We start from the raw sequence: 18,398 nt of genomic DNA, 5'->3' as shown, positions 1-18,398 counted from the left end.
GCTTATTTCCACAACGCTCCACCCATTTTGACAAAGCTCCTTCTTGGAGATGCAGTCTCTAGGTGAGCATCTGCCTCACAGAGCACCGTTTCCCTGTGTGGGATCCCATATCCTCACACTGGATTTGCCACAAGGCTGCCATGCTAATCAAAACAAAACCCTACTGTGAGCAGAGGAGTTACACTGAGAGTGAGAACTGAGCACCAAAAGGGAAAAAAGTGAGAAGTCGGCTCCCTCACTCTCTCTTTGTCTCTCTCCAATTCTCAAATGTCGTGCTGCTTGCTACGCTGTCATGTTGCCTGGAAAATACATAATAAGGCCACTTTAAATACTGATTTTTTTAACAACATTTGGGTATATCATTGCACAACATCAGATATTCTGGGACAAATGTTTTTGTGCATATACTCAACTACATCAAGTGTGTTCAGTATCTGCACAGTGCTCAAACCAAACAGCTGTTTCCTTTGTTCTGAAGTGAGGTTCGAGTAAACAAACATTAGAACTTAATAAAAGATGGAATGAAACCTTAAGGTGAACAATAATCCCAGGAGGTGGAGAAAGTGTGTCTAATCGTTGAAGGGACATTCACAATTCAGGACGCTGAAAGAGCAGTTGCTAGTAAAAGTCTCTTTCTGCTACCTCCCTACAGACTGTCAGCACCTCATAAATTACTCCCTGGATACAAGGGGAAGTTGATGCCTTTGTTTGCCTGCTGTATGAAAGAGGGATCTGGAAAAATGAAGTAGTGATGGTAGTCCCAGGAAAGATCACGATACAAGATTTAGGCTTTCATTTATTAGTGCTGGCCAAGAGAAGATGGATGAATAACCTCATATCCATAGTAAGCCTTGTCTATAACAGGAAGACAGGGAAAGAGAGGAAGTTGAACTCAGGATATTGCTCTGGCTGACTCTAGTTTGTTCATGTCCTCTCCTTCAGGCTCTTCCTCAGTTCCAGTTTTGCTTCAAAGCATCCAGAGGACAAAACATTTTGTAAACCGGCCGAGACGGGCGCTCTCTAGCTGTAAAATACTAAAGTTTTAGTTTTTTTTTTAATTATTATTATTATTATTTTTACCTCTAAAGGCCTACTTTACTTTCTCAGTATTTTTAATCAATTCAGGCCAATATCTAAACATTTATACAGCAGAAAATCTAAAAGGAAGTATGAGGAAAACTAAACATAGTCAATGTGTGGCATGTGTCAAAACAGCTTAAAAATTTGAGAATCACAGTACATTACAATGGAAATAGGTACACATACATACAATTGGAAATCAGCATAAGAAAACCAGGAATCTCCTCTAACAGGGCAACTAAACATCATATTCATGACTTTGGGACCAAGTTATTTTTTTGGCAGAGTTCATTTTCTAAAAACCAGCTGTTCCATTTCTTTTATTTCTGGAAAATATGTTAAACCCTCAAAGGCTGTGTGGTTCGCTGGTTTCTATAACCCATGGTACACAAATCAGCTCATGTCGGGTTCAAGGCTCAGGAGGTCAGAAACTGGGGAATATTCCGCATATGGACTTAGAATTTGGACTGGACGATATTTTGAAATGATCAGAAGATGTAAATGCTCACAATGTAAACTCAGAAATTAAAGTTAGGTCTTCTTAAGGAGCTTGACAAATGGTTGAATATATGAAAGCCCAATAAATACAAAACATGTATGGAGTACCAGAGCTTAGTAATTGGAGGAATTCATGATATACTGACCAATATTACAACCACATCTAATGTATATATACATAAATAATCACACAATGTATATACTTAGAAGTCTCCAAAGCAGGCTATAACACTGGCTCCCTACTGTGGTTTCATAGCCTCTTTGAAGAGCCCTCAGCTAACACCAAGCCTGCCAACAGGAGTAAAGATCACAGCTTGGTTCCCTTCTCATCTGGGTAGAGTGGCCACTAAAATGCATTCATCTGCATTTTAAATCATACGTTTGCTCTTGATCTCACTGGAAGTGGCTTGAGCGTGTTGAGGTTTCTGCCCTTGTGACTAAAAAGTGCAGCTCCAGGGCTTCATTCTCCTCTCCGTATGGAACATACGGTTTATGAAGTACGCCACTGGTGCGGTAATGGGTAAGCCAACAGCTCAAAGTTACAAAAAATGTAACTCAATATCGGTAAATTAGGAACATAAATATATACTGCGAGAGAACTCGGTGCAGAGGGAACCAGATGTTTCTAAACAAACGGCTAATCTTTCTGTTCGTCCTCCTTCCTTTTGTAGCATGGACTTTAGAGGGAAGGCAAATCTTTTTTTTTTTCTTTGCAACTTGAATTCACTGAAAAGACTACTCACATGTCGTTTCCACTTTTAATTTCACAAATGAGGCCTCTTGACTGAGCTAATAGCTTTTCCTCTGGGGCATAATTCAATCTGCGACATCAACCATCAAAGTCCCTTCGCATTACTATGTCCGGAGCTAACATGAGGCGCCGCTCAGGAGGAGCGGGGGGTGCACGACTGCATGTCCAGTGGCAGCCTTCATTTATTTTCAGAGTCGTCACAGTATTATTATAATTATAACACAGCTTACTTAGTCAGCCAGTTTTAAAGGAGCAGTATGGCTTGTTTAATAGTTATCAGAAAAGGAGACTGCACAAAGAAAGAAAGAAAAAAGAGAATGCAAGCAGTCATGTGGAGGACACATCCTTCAACGGAACTTTAATTATTTTATTACAGCTCTTGAAGAAAAAAAAGAAGCTGTGAGACTCTGTTGAGCATATTGCACTAATGACAACTGCTTAGGAAATACAGAGGAGAAAACTGGAAAACAGTCATTAAAAGTTTAAAGATGCTTTTTTTTCTTCCATCTGTTTTGGGGTCTAAAATCCAGAGTGCCTTACAAGAAGCCTAAAAAATGGACAATGCACTGCTACAGTTAATTCAGGTTATTCAGAAAACAATATTTTTTCATTTGTTCAAATCTGATCTGAACGTAGTTATTTTGAGCAGAGGCACTCAAACTGCTGAGGATGTGTAGCTTTGAAAATCTATATGGTCCGAGGGTCCAGATTAGCTAGATGCTGAATGAAGGCAGAAAAAGAAAAGTTTCAATTAAAAAGTATGAGTGACTGGCCACAACAAAAGGAGAAACCCAAGACTTGGAGAAGGCACCACATGCTATTCATTTTCTAAAGTGAATGGAGTCAGCAGGGAGGAGCAGGAGAGCAGGGAGCCGGGAAGGGAAAAGTTCACTTCACTGAACCACTCAATCATCTCTCCATAAGTGACTCTGTCATAATGGGGCTTCCTTTAAAAGCTTGTAAGCATCTGATTTCACGAGGCAGTGTTGACAAGAGACTTAGCTTCAGCTCATCCCAAAGAAAGAAAGAAAAAAAAAAGGATTGCGTTCCTGTGCTTTTAAAATCTAACTCTCAAAACTGGGAGAGCTCACTCAATGCTCTAGATTTCCGTCACCTTTTACTTTATTCACATTTAGTTGTTTTCATTTAATTTTTATTTATTGGTACAATAATAACTTGGTAGGAACTGGGAAGAATACATGAGGTGATGCTTAGGATGAATATTATTAAAAGATTATGTTTATGTTGGATAAGGAGGAAGTGTTTTATTTACATTTTAAATCATCCACAATTATGTTTAGAAACTAAATCTATTCACCAATAGGCAGTTTTACTCTATGTATACATATCATTTCACATGTTGTTTATGACAATGAATGCTGCACTAAATCAAAGGAATAGTGGGGACATTTTTAAGTCGGGTTCTATGGAAAAATCTGTAGTAGCTAGTATCTTACCAGTCAGTGGTAGACAGTCAGCATAAACAGAAAGTTTTCGACAGTTTCAACAGAGTTGATATATTCATTGAATGTATATTTTATAAATCATTAAAATGGCATCATGTTCGACACTTTTTTTATAAGCCTAGAGGTATTGACCATGCCGAATGTCTTTCATCTGTGATGAGCAAATAAATATTTTGTATTTGTGCTAAATCAAAGTAATAAATAAATCATGGGTAACATAACTACTTGCAATAATTTGTAGACTTATTGTAGAGCTTTCATCCATTTATGTCAGGACCCACTGGACTGTGCATGCTGGCTGCAGAATGCAAGAAAGAATAACTGTTTAAACTATTTACAATTATGCCAATAAAATAATTTACAACTCGCCGCCAGCACAGGTCACCTGTTATCTGCTTCAGATGTGGAAGGTTTTATATTCAGTACAGTGTCTCACCTCACACTGCCTCCTGCTGAGCCTGTTGCTCTTTTGATTTCAGATTTTTTCTCTCGTAATTTGTCCACCATTTATCTCCTGCATGTAAAGCCTATGCATCATTAAGATGGATTTCATTCATTAATGTCCATTTGGTACCATAACTTATTTTATCAAACAAATCATCCTGCTGTATTTTTAGTGTTATTGTTGATCAGATTTTTTTATTAAACATATTTTTAACACTTTTGGAACTTTAGTGTGACAGACAATCTGCATGAAAAGATAGATAGCATAGAAGATGGAGTAAGAAGCCATTTATTCTCTGTACTTCCTTTCATCCATTCATCTTGAAGATTTTTATTTTTTTGGGGAAGAGAACAGGTTTATGTGTTCACTGGGGTAATTAGAAAACCCAGCCGCTATGCAACACCTTGGCATTTATTAGACCATACTGGAACAAAAGGTGATGATGAAGGAAAACAAACATCTTGCCAACAGAGGTCGCTCACTGGATGCTACCCTCTTTACATCACATCCTGTAAAGGGGTCACACCACCACTTGTCCTGTTAAACTCAGTTCACACTACACAATTTTTGCCCCGATTTTCCCCTTACGACAATCTTAGAACGTTCAGCGTTCCAAGATCCCAAACAGCTGACATGGCACAACCCAGAGTCCAGTGAACATTGGAGATTATGTTGCGGAAACAACATGAATGTTTATTCAACATTTCATGCGAGGAGTACCCTCAGGAATGATAAGGAGAGGAGTTGGAGAGAAATTGCTACCCTAGTTGATACACCCGGTAACTTTTCAGCTATTCATCATTAACATGACATAAATAGGCTATTAATAAGGCTGTTCATTCAGTCAGGGCTTGACGCTGATACCTACAATTTTGTGTGGTCTCAGGTTTTGAAAATCGGCTGACAATCCCAAAATTGTGTAGTGTGAACTGGGCTTTAGGCAACACAGAACTACGTTTAAAAACATTTCAAAATGTTTGTATTTCATTTCCATCTAAGTTACAAAAATAAAAAATCAACTATATGAATGATATAAATTCATACTGGCAACTTGTGCATAGTTCCAACATCTTATCAGTGACACTTTTAATACCAGAAGTACCAATCCAAACCACATCACACTTTTTGGAGGTTTGCAAGGATCCTTGGTGTTTCTATCAGAACCAAGGATACATGGATTAATGTATGTGTAGACATTAATCCAAACAGATTAATGTCTACACATAAACCAGAAAAAGAAAAAAAAAAAAAACTGGATATGGCTCATACCTATAAAGAGTAAATATAAACATGCTACCAGAATGGTAGCATTAAGATTGGCCTAAACACAATACGTGAAAATTAAATCAAGAACATTTGGTTCATTCTTTTGCTGTCTGTTGAGGAATTTCCCAAGTGAAAAGCACACATCTCCGAGTAACCATCGAGCCACACAACACACTGAGAATCACACCACAGTATGACAAGGCAGAACTGCTGCGTGCAAACACACATCCAATGGAAAAAATGAAACCAAACAAAATCTGAACAACATGTGTTTTACACAAAAGCGTCATTCTTGGAAAAACACTGTGGAGGGTCTGCACAAAGGCAACGCACAGAGGAGAAGCCAGCAATGCCATTTTCTGTGGGGTGGCACAAACGGGCCACACACCAGCCATCCCAGAGGGCCCAAGGCCTGAAAATGTCCCCTGGAATTATTGTCAATGAAACATTTACCATCTCCTTTAAGAAAGATTAGACATTAAACAAAAATTAATACACTTATCAGGCAATATAACTCCATCTAGTGCCACTATTTGTCATACAATAAAAAAAGTGTGCAAGCCAACACCAAAAATGCAAAAGAAGGGGGGGGGGAATATGCCTCTTTGGGATTTTTCCCCTTTGAGTAATGAAAATAAAAATGGCAGGATGAGTTTCAAAAATCTACAAGGCACGCAAAACAAACAAAAAAAACCCAACAACAACAAAGGAGGCGGGTTTTGGTAGAGAGTATCGCTGCATGCTGCTGATGGAGTCAACGAGGGGAAAAGCAAAACTCACCATGGAGTTTTAATGGCAAAACATCCCGCCCCAAAGAGGTAAGGTCTTCATGAGAGAGAGGGAGAGAGAGAGGTGTGGTGGGAGGGTGAAGGGTGTGGGGATACAGAGATAGACGGAAAAGCCATTATTAAACTAGCACACCTGACCAAACACACTTTTCACATTACACACTTTTTGACATGTCTTTTTAAGAGCACATGAGGCAGGAAACAGAATGTCAGAGCACCAAGATGGATCTGAAAACCTGCAGGACAGTTGGAGAATTCATCTGCTACTTTACAGACAGAGCATGTCCACAGTTAGAGGGGTGGAGGTGGAGCGGCACCCTTTTCTTGACATTTGTCACTTTATTTCTTTTCCTTTCATTTGTCTCACTTCACTTTTCATTTTTATGAATTACATTCATTCTCGTAGTCGTGTCAGATCGCATCAGCAAAGATGGGAAAAATTTGGACTGCAGAAAAAGAACAAGTCTGAAGAGTTTACTCAATTTGTATAACAACTGGGGACACCAGTAAAACTAACAGGACTCATACAATGTTGAAACAAGGAGCTGTGTGTTTGCAAGCAGCATCTTTTTTTGGAGCAACTGTATATTTATGGCAGAGCATGGCCTTTTGGAAGATAGGGTGTGGGCAAATGTGTATCCACTGTGAATATGTTAACAAGCATGCAACGTGTGCGTGTGCGTGTGCGCATGTCCAGGAGTCATCCAGAGTTGAGTGTGTCTTTTTCAGGGTACATTGCTGTCCGTCAGTCTGTGAGTGTGTTTCTGATGTTTACAAGACATCAGGAGTGGGAGTGTGTTCCTGTGTTTATTCTGCGCAGCCAGAGATAGTGACAGAGCCCCATAAACAGTTTACAGTAAATAAGTCTCTTTCCCTACAGCAATAAAGATCCAATGAGACTGAACTCTGTCCCCGTGAGCCACCCTCCCCAGTCCTGGAAAAAAAAGGATCCCCCAGCCATCCAAAGCACTCTGCAGCCCTTCTTTATTTTATCGCTCTCATCGCATCCGCCTGGGCCCTCCCAGTGATAGCACACAGTGTCCAATTAGTCCTGGTGCATGAATATGGAGGGAGATGTTCCTCTGGGAGACAGGGAGCAACTTTTTGGCCCTGGAATGTTTTACTCCTGGAGCGCAAGTTGACAAATGAACACAGTGGTTGGGTTAACAGGGACCCCTGGTTTATCTACCCTACTGCTGAGACTACTGACCCCACCGGATCCCCATTTGAGTCTCCAACTGCGAAAATGGAGAGACACCGATGGAAGACATCTATGTGGAAATGGGTCAAATAGGCTTTAGATTGACCCCACATGAACCAGAAAGCCTGAGAAATACATACACTAATACATGCACTGGAAAGTAAATATATGGCAACTGATGGAACAAAGTCATGAAGTGTAAGAAACTCAAACTTCCTATGTTTGTCTTTGAGCATGACTTTCTTCCTGCCACTCTTCAGTTAAATCCAGATTAAAGGGGAGTTGATAGTTGCCATGTCAACTGATTCTCAGACCTGAGGGGTGAATCTCTGCAACCCCCCCAAGCTACCATGGACCTCTCAGCTGTTTTTCTGATTAATTCTGTAATCTGAAATTTTAACATGCTCCTTCTATTTTCTACTGATGGCTTGAAAAAGTTAAGTTTAGCTATTTATACACAGTTTATACACAGGTCTGTCTAAAATGCTCTACACAAAATCAAATAAAAGACTTGAGATGTAAACCTGTGCTCTTTGAGATGCGGAAAGCTTGCGGTACCATTTTAAATGGCTCAACAACTTTGTCGCCTTCCTTTCTGCTGTGTTCTGTTTAAAAAAGAAAGTCTTCATTGTGAACGACTTTACCTCTGTTTTAGCAGAGAACCAGAGGTAGTACTGCTTCTGGTTTTCTCTGCTATTAACAAATGAGCATTTGTCCCTCAGAGGAAGCACAAACCTGTAAGAAGCTCCTAGAAAAAAAAACATAGTCACCCGCCGATGACCAAATGCAGGTAAAAGTATAAAGTGACATGTAAATTTGAGCACCTGCTACTGTGGTGAGTTGGCAATTTGAACAGAAAAAAAAAATCTGCATTCATTTTGAACTCCCGTTCAGGGAAGGATTGGCTGTCTGGTGTATAGACTAATGCACATCTATGGGGAGGCCCGACTGTCATACTTTAACAAAAAAGTATATAATTAAAAATAATTTTCATTGACCAAGAGAGAGACATGACCAGGGGCAGATTGAGGAAGAGGTCTGATGGTGTAAAGAAGATTTTGTCTAATTCAGAAAATAAAAATACTTTTGTTCCATATAAAATGGATGATTTCACTGCATTTGTATTTTATTGGTTATATTTTTTAAAGTTAAATTAGAATCAATTCAAATCAGCATGAGCAGGTCATAGAATACCAAAATCTAACTTTTAGTTTCCAAAAGTACAAAACACATTATATTTCTTAAGCACACATTTCTTGTGCGCTTAAAAACCTAAACCATCTGTAAGTTCTTTCAAATCAAAAGAGCTAATTTTCTCAGAACTTTGAACTGTAAATGTAGTCATTCTGGGAAACGTGTCCATCATTTTTGACTGGCTGATGATGAGTTTACACGTCAGTGTTGACAAAGATGACAAAGTTGACAAAGAGGGTACATCCCTGATGGAGCAGGTTTGTGGAAAAAGACTCAATGTGGTCAGCTTTTAGTAACGGGTGTGAAGACAGCGATTTACTGACAGCAGGCAGAAGGAGGACAGAAAAGAGAGTGTGTTTCTGACCTCTGAGGGCAATGACCCCACTCTCAGAAAATAATCATTCACACATTCAGCTCCTAACCAAATGGCCCTCAGAACAGCGCCTGAGCCATTAAAACATTGAGGGAAGTGAGGTGATTTGTGAAAATGTTTTTCTGCCATGTGGGCATGGCCTTCTTAAAGCCGCTTTTTAGCTCTGGCCTCAGCCAGGCTGTGGAAGACAATGGCTCAGCGCAGTGCTGGCTCTTAAACACGTATTATTGTAAGCTGAGGGCACATCTGTGACAGGTCACAGGGTCTCATTTGTTCTTTTGCTGTCGTATTTCTTGTCACCCCGCCTGCACTTGATATGCATTTGCCTGAAAATGTTATCACAGGGATTTGCTCGATGGTGCTGCTTTGCTTCGCGTGTGACAATCTCTCCATTTAGACTTTCATTGTCTGTGTTAAATTCAGACAGTGTGTAGATGGGATAAGTGTGCTGTACTGTGTGTGCAAATCCAACATGTGACCCTGAATGGAATTTTGACAAGTAAATCTTTCATTATTAGACTGCGTTGTCTGTCAAGCGTCCTGTCGATATTACTCTCACCAGGAGAGACTCCTGCTCATTGTTCTGAGACTGAACTAACGGCGATTCAAGCTTTAGGTAAAACTAACAGAAAACATGAGGCCGGGTCGCAGCTAGACACCTCATACTTTGGAACTTCAAGCGAACTGTGAGGACTAGCAGATGCTTGGCTGCGTTCCTCTGCTGCCTGACACGGCCTCGTCTGCAGCAGGGTTATCAGGCGGATGCTGAGCCACATCCGACTCTACCTCCCTGCTCTGACACGGGGTGAGCACAAAAACTACATCAAAAGACGAGCGTGCTCTATGTGAACTTGTGGAGGGTTTCTTTCATGTCAGAATCCGAGGACAAACAGCAGCATCTCCGGTACATTGGTGGTCTCTGGGACCGCCAATATCTATTAAGAGATCCCTGCAGCCTGCCTGGTCACACAAAAAAGAGGGTGAAGGTTTCCACAGATTGTGTGTTGGTGTTTGTGTGTCATGGCACAGTGAAGTGCACACATGGCCGACGTTGAAGGGAATTTAGGTTAAGCAGCTGGTGTGTTCCTCTGCTCCCCTGCCAACAGGGATCTGCTCATACAGGTGTAAATACAGCTGCTGGACGCTACTTTCCCTGCCTCACTGTGTCCCATACAAATACACACACACACCCACACCCGCATGCGTACACACACACACATACAGGCAGGAAAAAGAACCAGAGCTTGGCTGCACAGACAGATGGTGCTTGGGTACTCCTGTACAAGTATAGCGTAAAAGCATATGATATCACCCCCCACTCTTGGGGCTGAACCTGCTGCCTCACTCACAGCGAGTGTGTCGGTGTGCTGGCCTGGCCATGTGCATACAGGAGCAGGCCACACAGCTGCGTGTCCTGATGCATTAATGCTGACGTCTCCTTCGGACTGAATGAAAGGATGAACCTTTAGGGAGGCAGACTACCAGGCTTCAATAATGGCACACAGAGCCAACACGGCTGTCTGAGGTGTTTCGTGAGCAGGAAGGCCACGAAACACCTCATGGGAAATACATGGAGGAATTAAACACAAACAAAGAGGATCGATCATATTCTTAACATAGCCATTAACAGCTTGAAAATTCTTCAAACAATAAATAAGAAAGTAGATCCGACCCTCACGTATCAGATTGGGTGGTGACCAGTGTCAGACAGCTGTCGGTGTGATGTCTGATTTTATGTCAGTCGCAGACCCAGCAACCAAGTTCTGTTCAGCAAATTTGTAAAGGTTCTGATGCATTATCTTGTACCAGGCTTGCAAAACTATACCATAGATAACTTATAGGGATCCAACAATCCCCCTCCTGTTAATTTTTCAGCTTAGAGATAAAGGGAGACTCCATCAGTAGCATAAAGAGCAGATGAAGCTCTTGGCATTAGAGTGTATGAGGTTTGAAGCCAAACATCACATTTCATTCTGTATGTTTATGTCCTGCACTACTACCCAGAACTGCATTGAAAAATGCTGAATATCAAAACAGTGAGCAAACATGCTACTTTTAGCCTAGGCTAGCATTTAGGTTAACACCGCAGTATGTTTTCAAATCTGACATATTGAAAGGTATGAGAAAGCTATAGCTGCTGTAGATTACGCATTACCACTACTTTATAGCAGATATCTGATTGGTTTTGTTGTTGTGGAATATTGAGGAGATTCCATAGAAACCTAGGAGCATGGTAAATAGGTAAAGTGAGACACAAACAGAATACCAATGTGGACCATGCAATACTGATTGACTGTAGTATGATTTCACTCCATACGAAAGCTGCTTAATATGTTATAGGTTTGGAATTTATTTCTGACAAACGACTAATCCCGGAATGTATCAGACCTTTATCAGGGACAAAACAAGCCTTGGCTGACACACTCCTGTCTGAGTGGATCTAAAACTTACACAAACCTGTGAAAATTATATTTTATGAAATGGCAGCAATGAGTTAACTAGAGGTGTGTCGATCGATCGGCCACTGATCATAATCGTCCGATTTCCATGAAAGAGAGTTATGACCAGTGATCGCAGACCACTGTCTTTTGTTGTCAATCACCAAAACCGATCACCTGTGTCACTCTTCGCAGCCTGCCTGTGCAGCTATCTCTACTTTAACGGTCAGAGTGAATGGGGAAGTTTGCGTGTTGCACCAGAGAAATAACTTGGGGAAGAAGTACATCAAAATGCATCAGCACAACAAATATAATATGACATTTAAAAACAGGCACTTGACGGAGTTTGGCTATATCGAGACTCACTGCAGGAAAAAAAAAGAGACATCTGGAGCAGCTGGACAGAACTGTTCTCACTGTGGGATCGCTACGCTACTGGTAGTAATATTTCACAGACGGAGCACCATTTCTGCTCCACCCAGCAGTGAACTCACACTGAACGTCTGCTTAAAGCTGCAGCATGTAACTTAAGAAAAAAAAAAAAAAAATCATATGTAGTCAAACTTTCGCTGTCCTCCTGACATAAGACAATAAGGCAGGTAATGTCTGAAAAATAACAGCTAATTCAGGTGATCGGCAGTGATCGGCCCCAATGGGTGATTGGAATCAGAATCGGCAGCAAAAAACCTGATAGGAGCGTCCCTAGTTAAGACAGACTCATGAAATAGATTTCTTTTAAAAAAAATTATGCAAAAGGCAGTCTTACACAAAAGGAATAAAACTATGATGAAGTAAAGGTTCTTCACAGGAACATTTAGATAAAATGAGTGATGGAAGCAAAAACAAAAAAGTCATTTTCATTTTAAAGAAGACAACATTTATTAATTGTGACTTTTGGTCAAAGTCGCAATCAAGACATCCAAAAGTTTGTAAAACCTTAAGGAGTCACATGATGTGACTTCTTACTTCAGTTCTTGTTTTCTGAAGAAATCTTCTTCTTCTATTATATCAAATGATCTGTTTTATAATTTTGTAGACTTTACCATAACATAAATAAATAGAATTCAGCCTGGCAGAGATAGTGTCAAAGCAACTCTGTAAAATAATAAAAAATATTGTGATAATCTTCTTTTCTCTACATTAACCTCCAAATGTGAAGACCAGTGTGGAAAAAACATGAGAAAATTAAAACATGTTTAATGGGGCAGAAAGGCAGACATTCAGAAATGACCTAAAGTAAGAAAAGAAATAACTGACACTTTTCCATTCAGGATGTTCATGTTGTTGTGTTCAAATATTTACTGTGAGAGAGACAAACAGCTCTCTGAGGAAATTAAATATAATAAAAAAAATTGCTGTGAAAAAAAAGAGAGTATGAGCTCTTGTAACATCAAGGAGAAAAGCAGAAAATGAAAATGTGTTGAGTACTGAGACACATTCATGATGATCTTAGAATATTAGGAATTCACCTCTACTTTATCAGTAGACAGCAATGCATCGGTACAATTATATTGAACCACAATATTACTGATTTACTAGAGAATGGTCTAAATTTAGGAATAATTTTTATGACAACAAAGAGCTTGTCTTACTTACATTTGCACATTTGCTGCAAATTCAAATGAAGTAAAGGGACATTAGGTACTAAACAACAACAAACCAAACCAGTCAGTCAAAAAAATAAACAAATCTAAACTATTTTACCTGGCAATCAACCCCAGTTGAAATAAGAAAAAAAAGTACTTAATTGATCAGTTTTTAGTAAGTTGTTGAAACTGAAACTAATTTGAAATAAAATAATTTATATTATTTTCTTTAAATTTGTATCATATTATTATCAAATGCAATTTTATTTCCTATTTTATCTTTTATCAATTAGTGACGCTGTAAATATTGTGAAGGGCTTTGGTCAGTTGAGTTTGCTGCAATGGTGCAATATGAATTCACTTTGATTGACTTAAAAAAAAACCTCCAGTAAGTTTACAACACAGTCTGCAGTCTTAGCTATGTAATACAGCATGATATGGACTTTAAAATATTTTAAAATTAACAATATCATAAAGATACATAAATAAATCTGTAAAACTTTGACTTTAAATCTAAGAGAAAATTAGTTTCTTTTTTTCAAAATCCTAAATGAAACCCGCCCACTTTGTATGGCGTTAAAACAACTCGGGAAACCAAATGTAAACCACTGCTATCAAGATCACATAAACATACAAAGCAGACACCACAGCACCTCAAACACAATAATTACTTTTACATAGCAAATAAATTTACAGGCTGGCCTAATGATTTAGAAAAAAGCCCTGATGCTGTTTATGGTGACCGCAGGATCAGGATTTTATTTTCATCCTCAAAGCTTACTTATCAAATATCACAGGAAAATAAATCCTCCACCATCTGCTGGGATCATTATAGCATTTCCCATTCAAACAGGGCATGAAAATGACATTTAAATGAAAAATATTAAAATCTGTCTATATTTGTAGAGCCACCTGTACTGTATGTAAATGTACTTAGCAAAGGCCTATACTTGCAGAAGGTCTTAAAGCTACATCATTTCAATGTATGGCAAAGATCCAGGAATTAACAAACGGCAGAGGGAAGAGAAAGCCATCCAAACCAGTTTCAGTCAGAACATACAGATTTACACAGCATTTGTTATCCAAGTCAAATTTTACTCAGAATGATCTCAAGGATTGGTTCATTTTCTTACAGTCTGTGTCTTGTTTTGTCTGTCTTCTAAATAGCCCAGAATGAGTTTCACATGTATGCTGTGCTTCATTAACCTATGCAAAAAAAGAAAAAGAAAAAGAAAAAAAAAAAATAGGTAGCCAGAGACGAAACAAATCAATGAGCATGAGCTGAATGTGCAGGAGAAGCTCTGGAGAGCAGAACAACTGTGGACAAAGCAGGACTGTTTTTACTGGGAGGGAAGCATCACCTGCAGGCCGGTGCTGGGATGGAAGTTCTGCTTTAGCATAGCCAGCCTGTGCATCAAGAGGAGGCTGTTACTTAGCCATTAAACGCTTTAAAATCAAACCCTGGAGACAATAATTTCTAAGGTATCAGTGTTTTATTACCCAGTAATGCATTAGGGTTGGCTAGTTGTATCCATCAATCGATGAATACATATGTTTTCTCAATATGCACATGCAGAGTAAAAGCAGTGAAAAATGAAAGATGTATGCTCTGAGGAATCTTCCAGTGCAATGCAGACTTTCTTTGATGCTGCCGGTCGAATATTTTGTTGGCTGGGTTGTTTTGGATCGTGATCATTAAGAACAAAATGAGAGAATTTTGTGAAAGCTCTACACAAACTTAGTGTGTTTCACTTTTGATGAATAGGACAGGTTTGAGCAAATTATTCAAACTAATATTTTCAACAGCAAAACAACACTTCATTGTTCAGGGCACGGCAAAAGCTGGAGAATAACCTAACAAAAATGTTTTGATTTTAATTTGATAACACAGGGGTGTCCAAAATGGAGCCCAGGGGCCTTTTGTGGCCCTCAGAAGGATTTCGTGGGGCCCATGCCCAGTAAAATAATTCAAAACATGAACAAAAACTGAACACCTAAGTAACCATAACAACGTCAAACCAGACCTGTAAGTGTTACCTGTAAGAAATTTACTTAAGTGAGGCAACAGTGTATGCTGGACCTGCTTCCTGTGGGGTATGCCGAGGTTTGTGTGCGTGTGTGTATGTGTGTGTATATGGTGCCTACCCAGTGCGCTTGGTGATGGTGCCCAGCGTCATGGGCTGCTTGATCTGAGCCAGAGGCAGCACCACGGTGAGGCTGGGCAGCGGCGTGAGCCGAGGGTTCCCCATGTTGTTGTTGGTGAAGTTGTTGTATGAATCCTGGTTGCTCAGCTTGGCTGCAAGACACACATGCAGAAAATTAGCCAAAACGATTCCAACTGGACGGTTGCTGAACAAAGAATGCAGAGACAAAGATCTCAGAGAAATGTTTTGATTCGTTTTAGAGGAGAAGGGAATAAATAAACAGAGTCAAATGAATGCTGGAAACCTTTAATCCATTATTCATCCTGCAGTATGTTTTCAGTTCAGCTGCCTTTTCAGATGCTAATATTCAAATCTGATCACTTAGACTCAAATTTAAAACGTCATCTGACATCACTTCAAACCACACCACCAGAAAACCTTCTTTGAAGTCAGCCCACCTTCCTCTGCCTCGCCTGAATCCTGGGATATTTGTTTTCCCCACTTGCTCCCTCACAAACACACAACCCCAGGTTCAAGGCCTCCCTTGGAACGACTGGAAATAACCAGCTCAAGATGCTATATTACAAAGACTCTGCTTGTAAGCCCGGCAGTCTCTTAATCAAGGCCAATCAACAGGCTCTCTGCACACTGGTGCAACCCACATGCATGCACATATGGGAAAACACATCACAAAGACAGATGATCCAGAGAATCACATCTCAACTCCCATATGCCGAAGAGCTGGAGTCAAACCTAATCAGGCCATGTCAAAGGCCTAATGATCCTAACCAGCTCCATCACTGCAGCAGAGTGAGGCTGCTAGTCCACTTACTGTTTATTACACTCTTTTACTGTCTGACTGCAGACATTCAGCAAGCCTTCACCTTACTGGGCAGAAGGAAACATGGAACACTTGATATCCGGCATAAAACAGCCAGAGATCACACAGAGAAAAAATCGTGTTTAATTTAACACCAACTACAGTACAAATACATAATTTAATTTAAATATTACTGTATGTTTGAGACTATAAATTGCGTTAGTCAAAAAAATGCATAATGAAAAGAAGAGTCGTACTACAGCGCAAGTTTATTTATTTGGAAATTGTCCAACATGAGGCCTTGTCCATGTTAATGTGATCTGTTTTGGATCCAGATTGTCCCGGTGATATTCAGTTGTTTTTCAACAAACTTACAGAAACTGGGTGTTCTGATGTGTTCTAAATCAGAGCGGTCAGAAACGACTGGTCTTCGCCGGTGAAGTGCACAGCTGAGCTGAGACGCATGCAGAGTAAATCCAGGATGGTAGAGGGGCAGTTGAATAGCATGAGGCAGCAACACCAAGAAGATCTGTCTGCAAAGTCAGTTCATCCAACTAGTTAACCACCAGAGCGTGGAGACATAACGGCACCGTTTATAAGCCTCAACAAGTGTTGTAGCAATTTCAAATGTAGCACAGATAGATAGACAGCTACGGTAGGAAAATCTGATGGTCAGAACGCCGTCAGCACCTGGTGGATTTGTTCCTCCAGCTAGCATGCTTTTGGTTTTCTCGCAGCTGCAGACGATAATATTTAATCCACGGTTTGTGTCTGTCACTATGAATTAACATATAGCTCATCAGTCAAACAGAAATTAAATGTTTCATTCGCAATAAAAAAAAAAAAGCAGCAAAACGAGTTGTTCTAAAACATGCCTCAGAGGAGGGGTAGGAAGGGTAAAGGACAAGTCTGTGGAGCTACAATAACCAGGAATTCAGACCAAAGCACTGCAGTTCTACTTTATATAGGCCACAAGTGAATGATTTACATGTGAAAAGGAAGGATTTACAAGCATGATACATCCACTTTAAGTCACTTTTGATAATTGAGGCATTTTGTATAACTGAGGGTAACATTTACTTGACTGTACTATAAAATGACAATATGTACCTACGAAATACTCCCTCTAAATATTAAAAATTGAATTATTTTGCCCTCTCTACAAAAATATTTTGTAGAAAACAATATTTTAAAAACAGATCAGTAAATGCAACAGTGCAGAACCAGAAAGAAGACTTTTTTTTTACCCTGAGACCCCCTCCCAAAAATCAAGGGAAACGAACAGAAGTGGAGAACAATGCCTTGTGTTTACCATTTTTCTTGTGGTAAATGTAAGGTTGCATACAAAAAAAAAGACAACAACAAAAAAACAATTACATCTAAACAGACACATTAAACTGCAGCTGTATGGACATGTGGATTATATGACAAATATGTTTGTAATCCTGTGACAACAGTAAGAACAAAAAAAAAGTGTATACTACTGACAGCCCAAGGAAAATTCCAAGTTCAAGTGCTTTCAAAAGAAATAAAGAGCAAACCAGCGGGCGCAGCACAATACGCTCTCTGAATGTTTTCCTTGTTCCATTTGTTGCCTTAATAGATGAGTGACAGCCACGTAACATAAAGCAATGAAAAGCAGGAAGGGGGTACGTGAAGACAAAGAAAACAAGGCCCACATCAAACGCAACAATAAAGGTAAAGCAGCGGAGAGCCTCGTCATTATCTGGAAGGAGCGATCAAGAGGAGGCTGAATGTGAGCGGAAAGGGAACGCTGAGTGTTTTGGTCCAGTCTTTTAGATCATTAACGTGTAGCTCTGAGTTTCATTAGTCCTGCCAAAGCTCTGCTTTGTGGTCCTCCATTGGTCTGTCTTTTAGACCTATGCCAGCCAACAATGCTGCATGACCTTCGCAGGGAGAGAGAAGACCATTACACAAACCTGTCCTTCATTTCCCCCAGACCCCCTAGCCCCCCACCACTCCTCTCCTGGTCGACTAACAGCGGCCTGTACCGGGGCAGCTCCTGAAAGCCCTTCACATTTCAAAAGCGCTACACCCCCAGAGCCTGGGCAGCCACCTTTTGTGTTGAAGGAAGGGGAGCAGATGAGGAAAAAAAATCATCTGCACAGGAAGCAGTCTGAAAAGCCATAATGGTGCTTGAGCTGAGAGAGGAGTGGAGCATGAGGATTTGGGGTGGGGGTGTCAATGAATTTCACATCCAAAACAGACTTTCACTTTTGCCCCGTTGCTTAGTTTGTCCTCAGCCCCCCCGCAGACCCCTGCGGACTGTGGCCTGGATTGTAGAACAGGTGTGGACGGACTGAGACAGCGTGGCGCTGAGCGCTGCC

The 18,398-nt window shown here is 40.2% G+C and overlaps 1 protein-coding gene across 1 annotated transcript in view; it reads right to left on the bottom strand.

Moving 5' to 3' along the window:
• Positions 1-18,398, bottom strand: part of bcas3 (BCAS3 microtubule associated cell migration factor) — a 135,430-nt gene that overhangs the window by 18,246 nt on the left and 98,786 nt on the right. The window contains exons 16-17 of the mRNA XM_015044801.1: positions 15,232-15,382; positions 6,287-6,331 (exon numbers count right to left, since the gene is read on the bottom strand). Of these exons, the coding sequence (XP_014900287.1) occupies positions 6,287-6,331; positions 15,232-15,382 (196 nt within the window). The remainder of the gene's footprint in view (positions 1-6,286; positions 6,332-15,231; positions 15,383-18,398) is intronic.

This window comes from Poecilia latipinna, unplaced genomic scaffold (assembly GCF_001443285.1).
Source record: "Poecilia latipinna isolate Pla-1442-1.1 unplaced genomic scaffold, P_latipinna-1.0 Scaffold691, whole genome shotgun sequence".
NCBI classification, from domain to species: Eukaryota; Metazoa; Chordata; class Actinopteri; order Cyprinodontiformes; family Poeciliidae; genus Poecilia; species Poecilia latipinna.
This window is presented reverse-complemented; position numbering and strand designations above follow the sequence as displayed.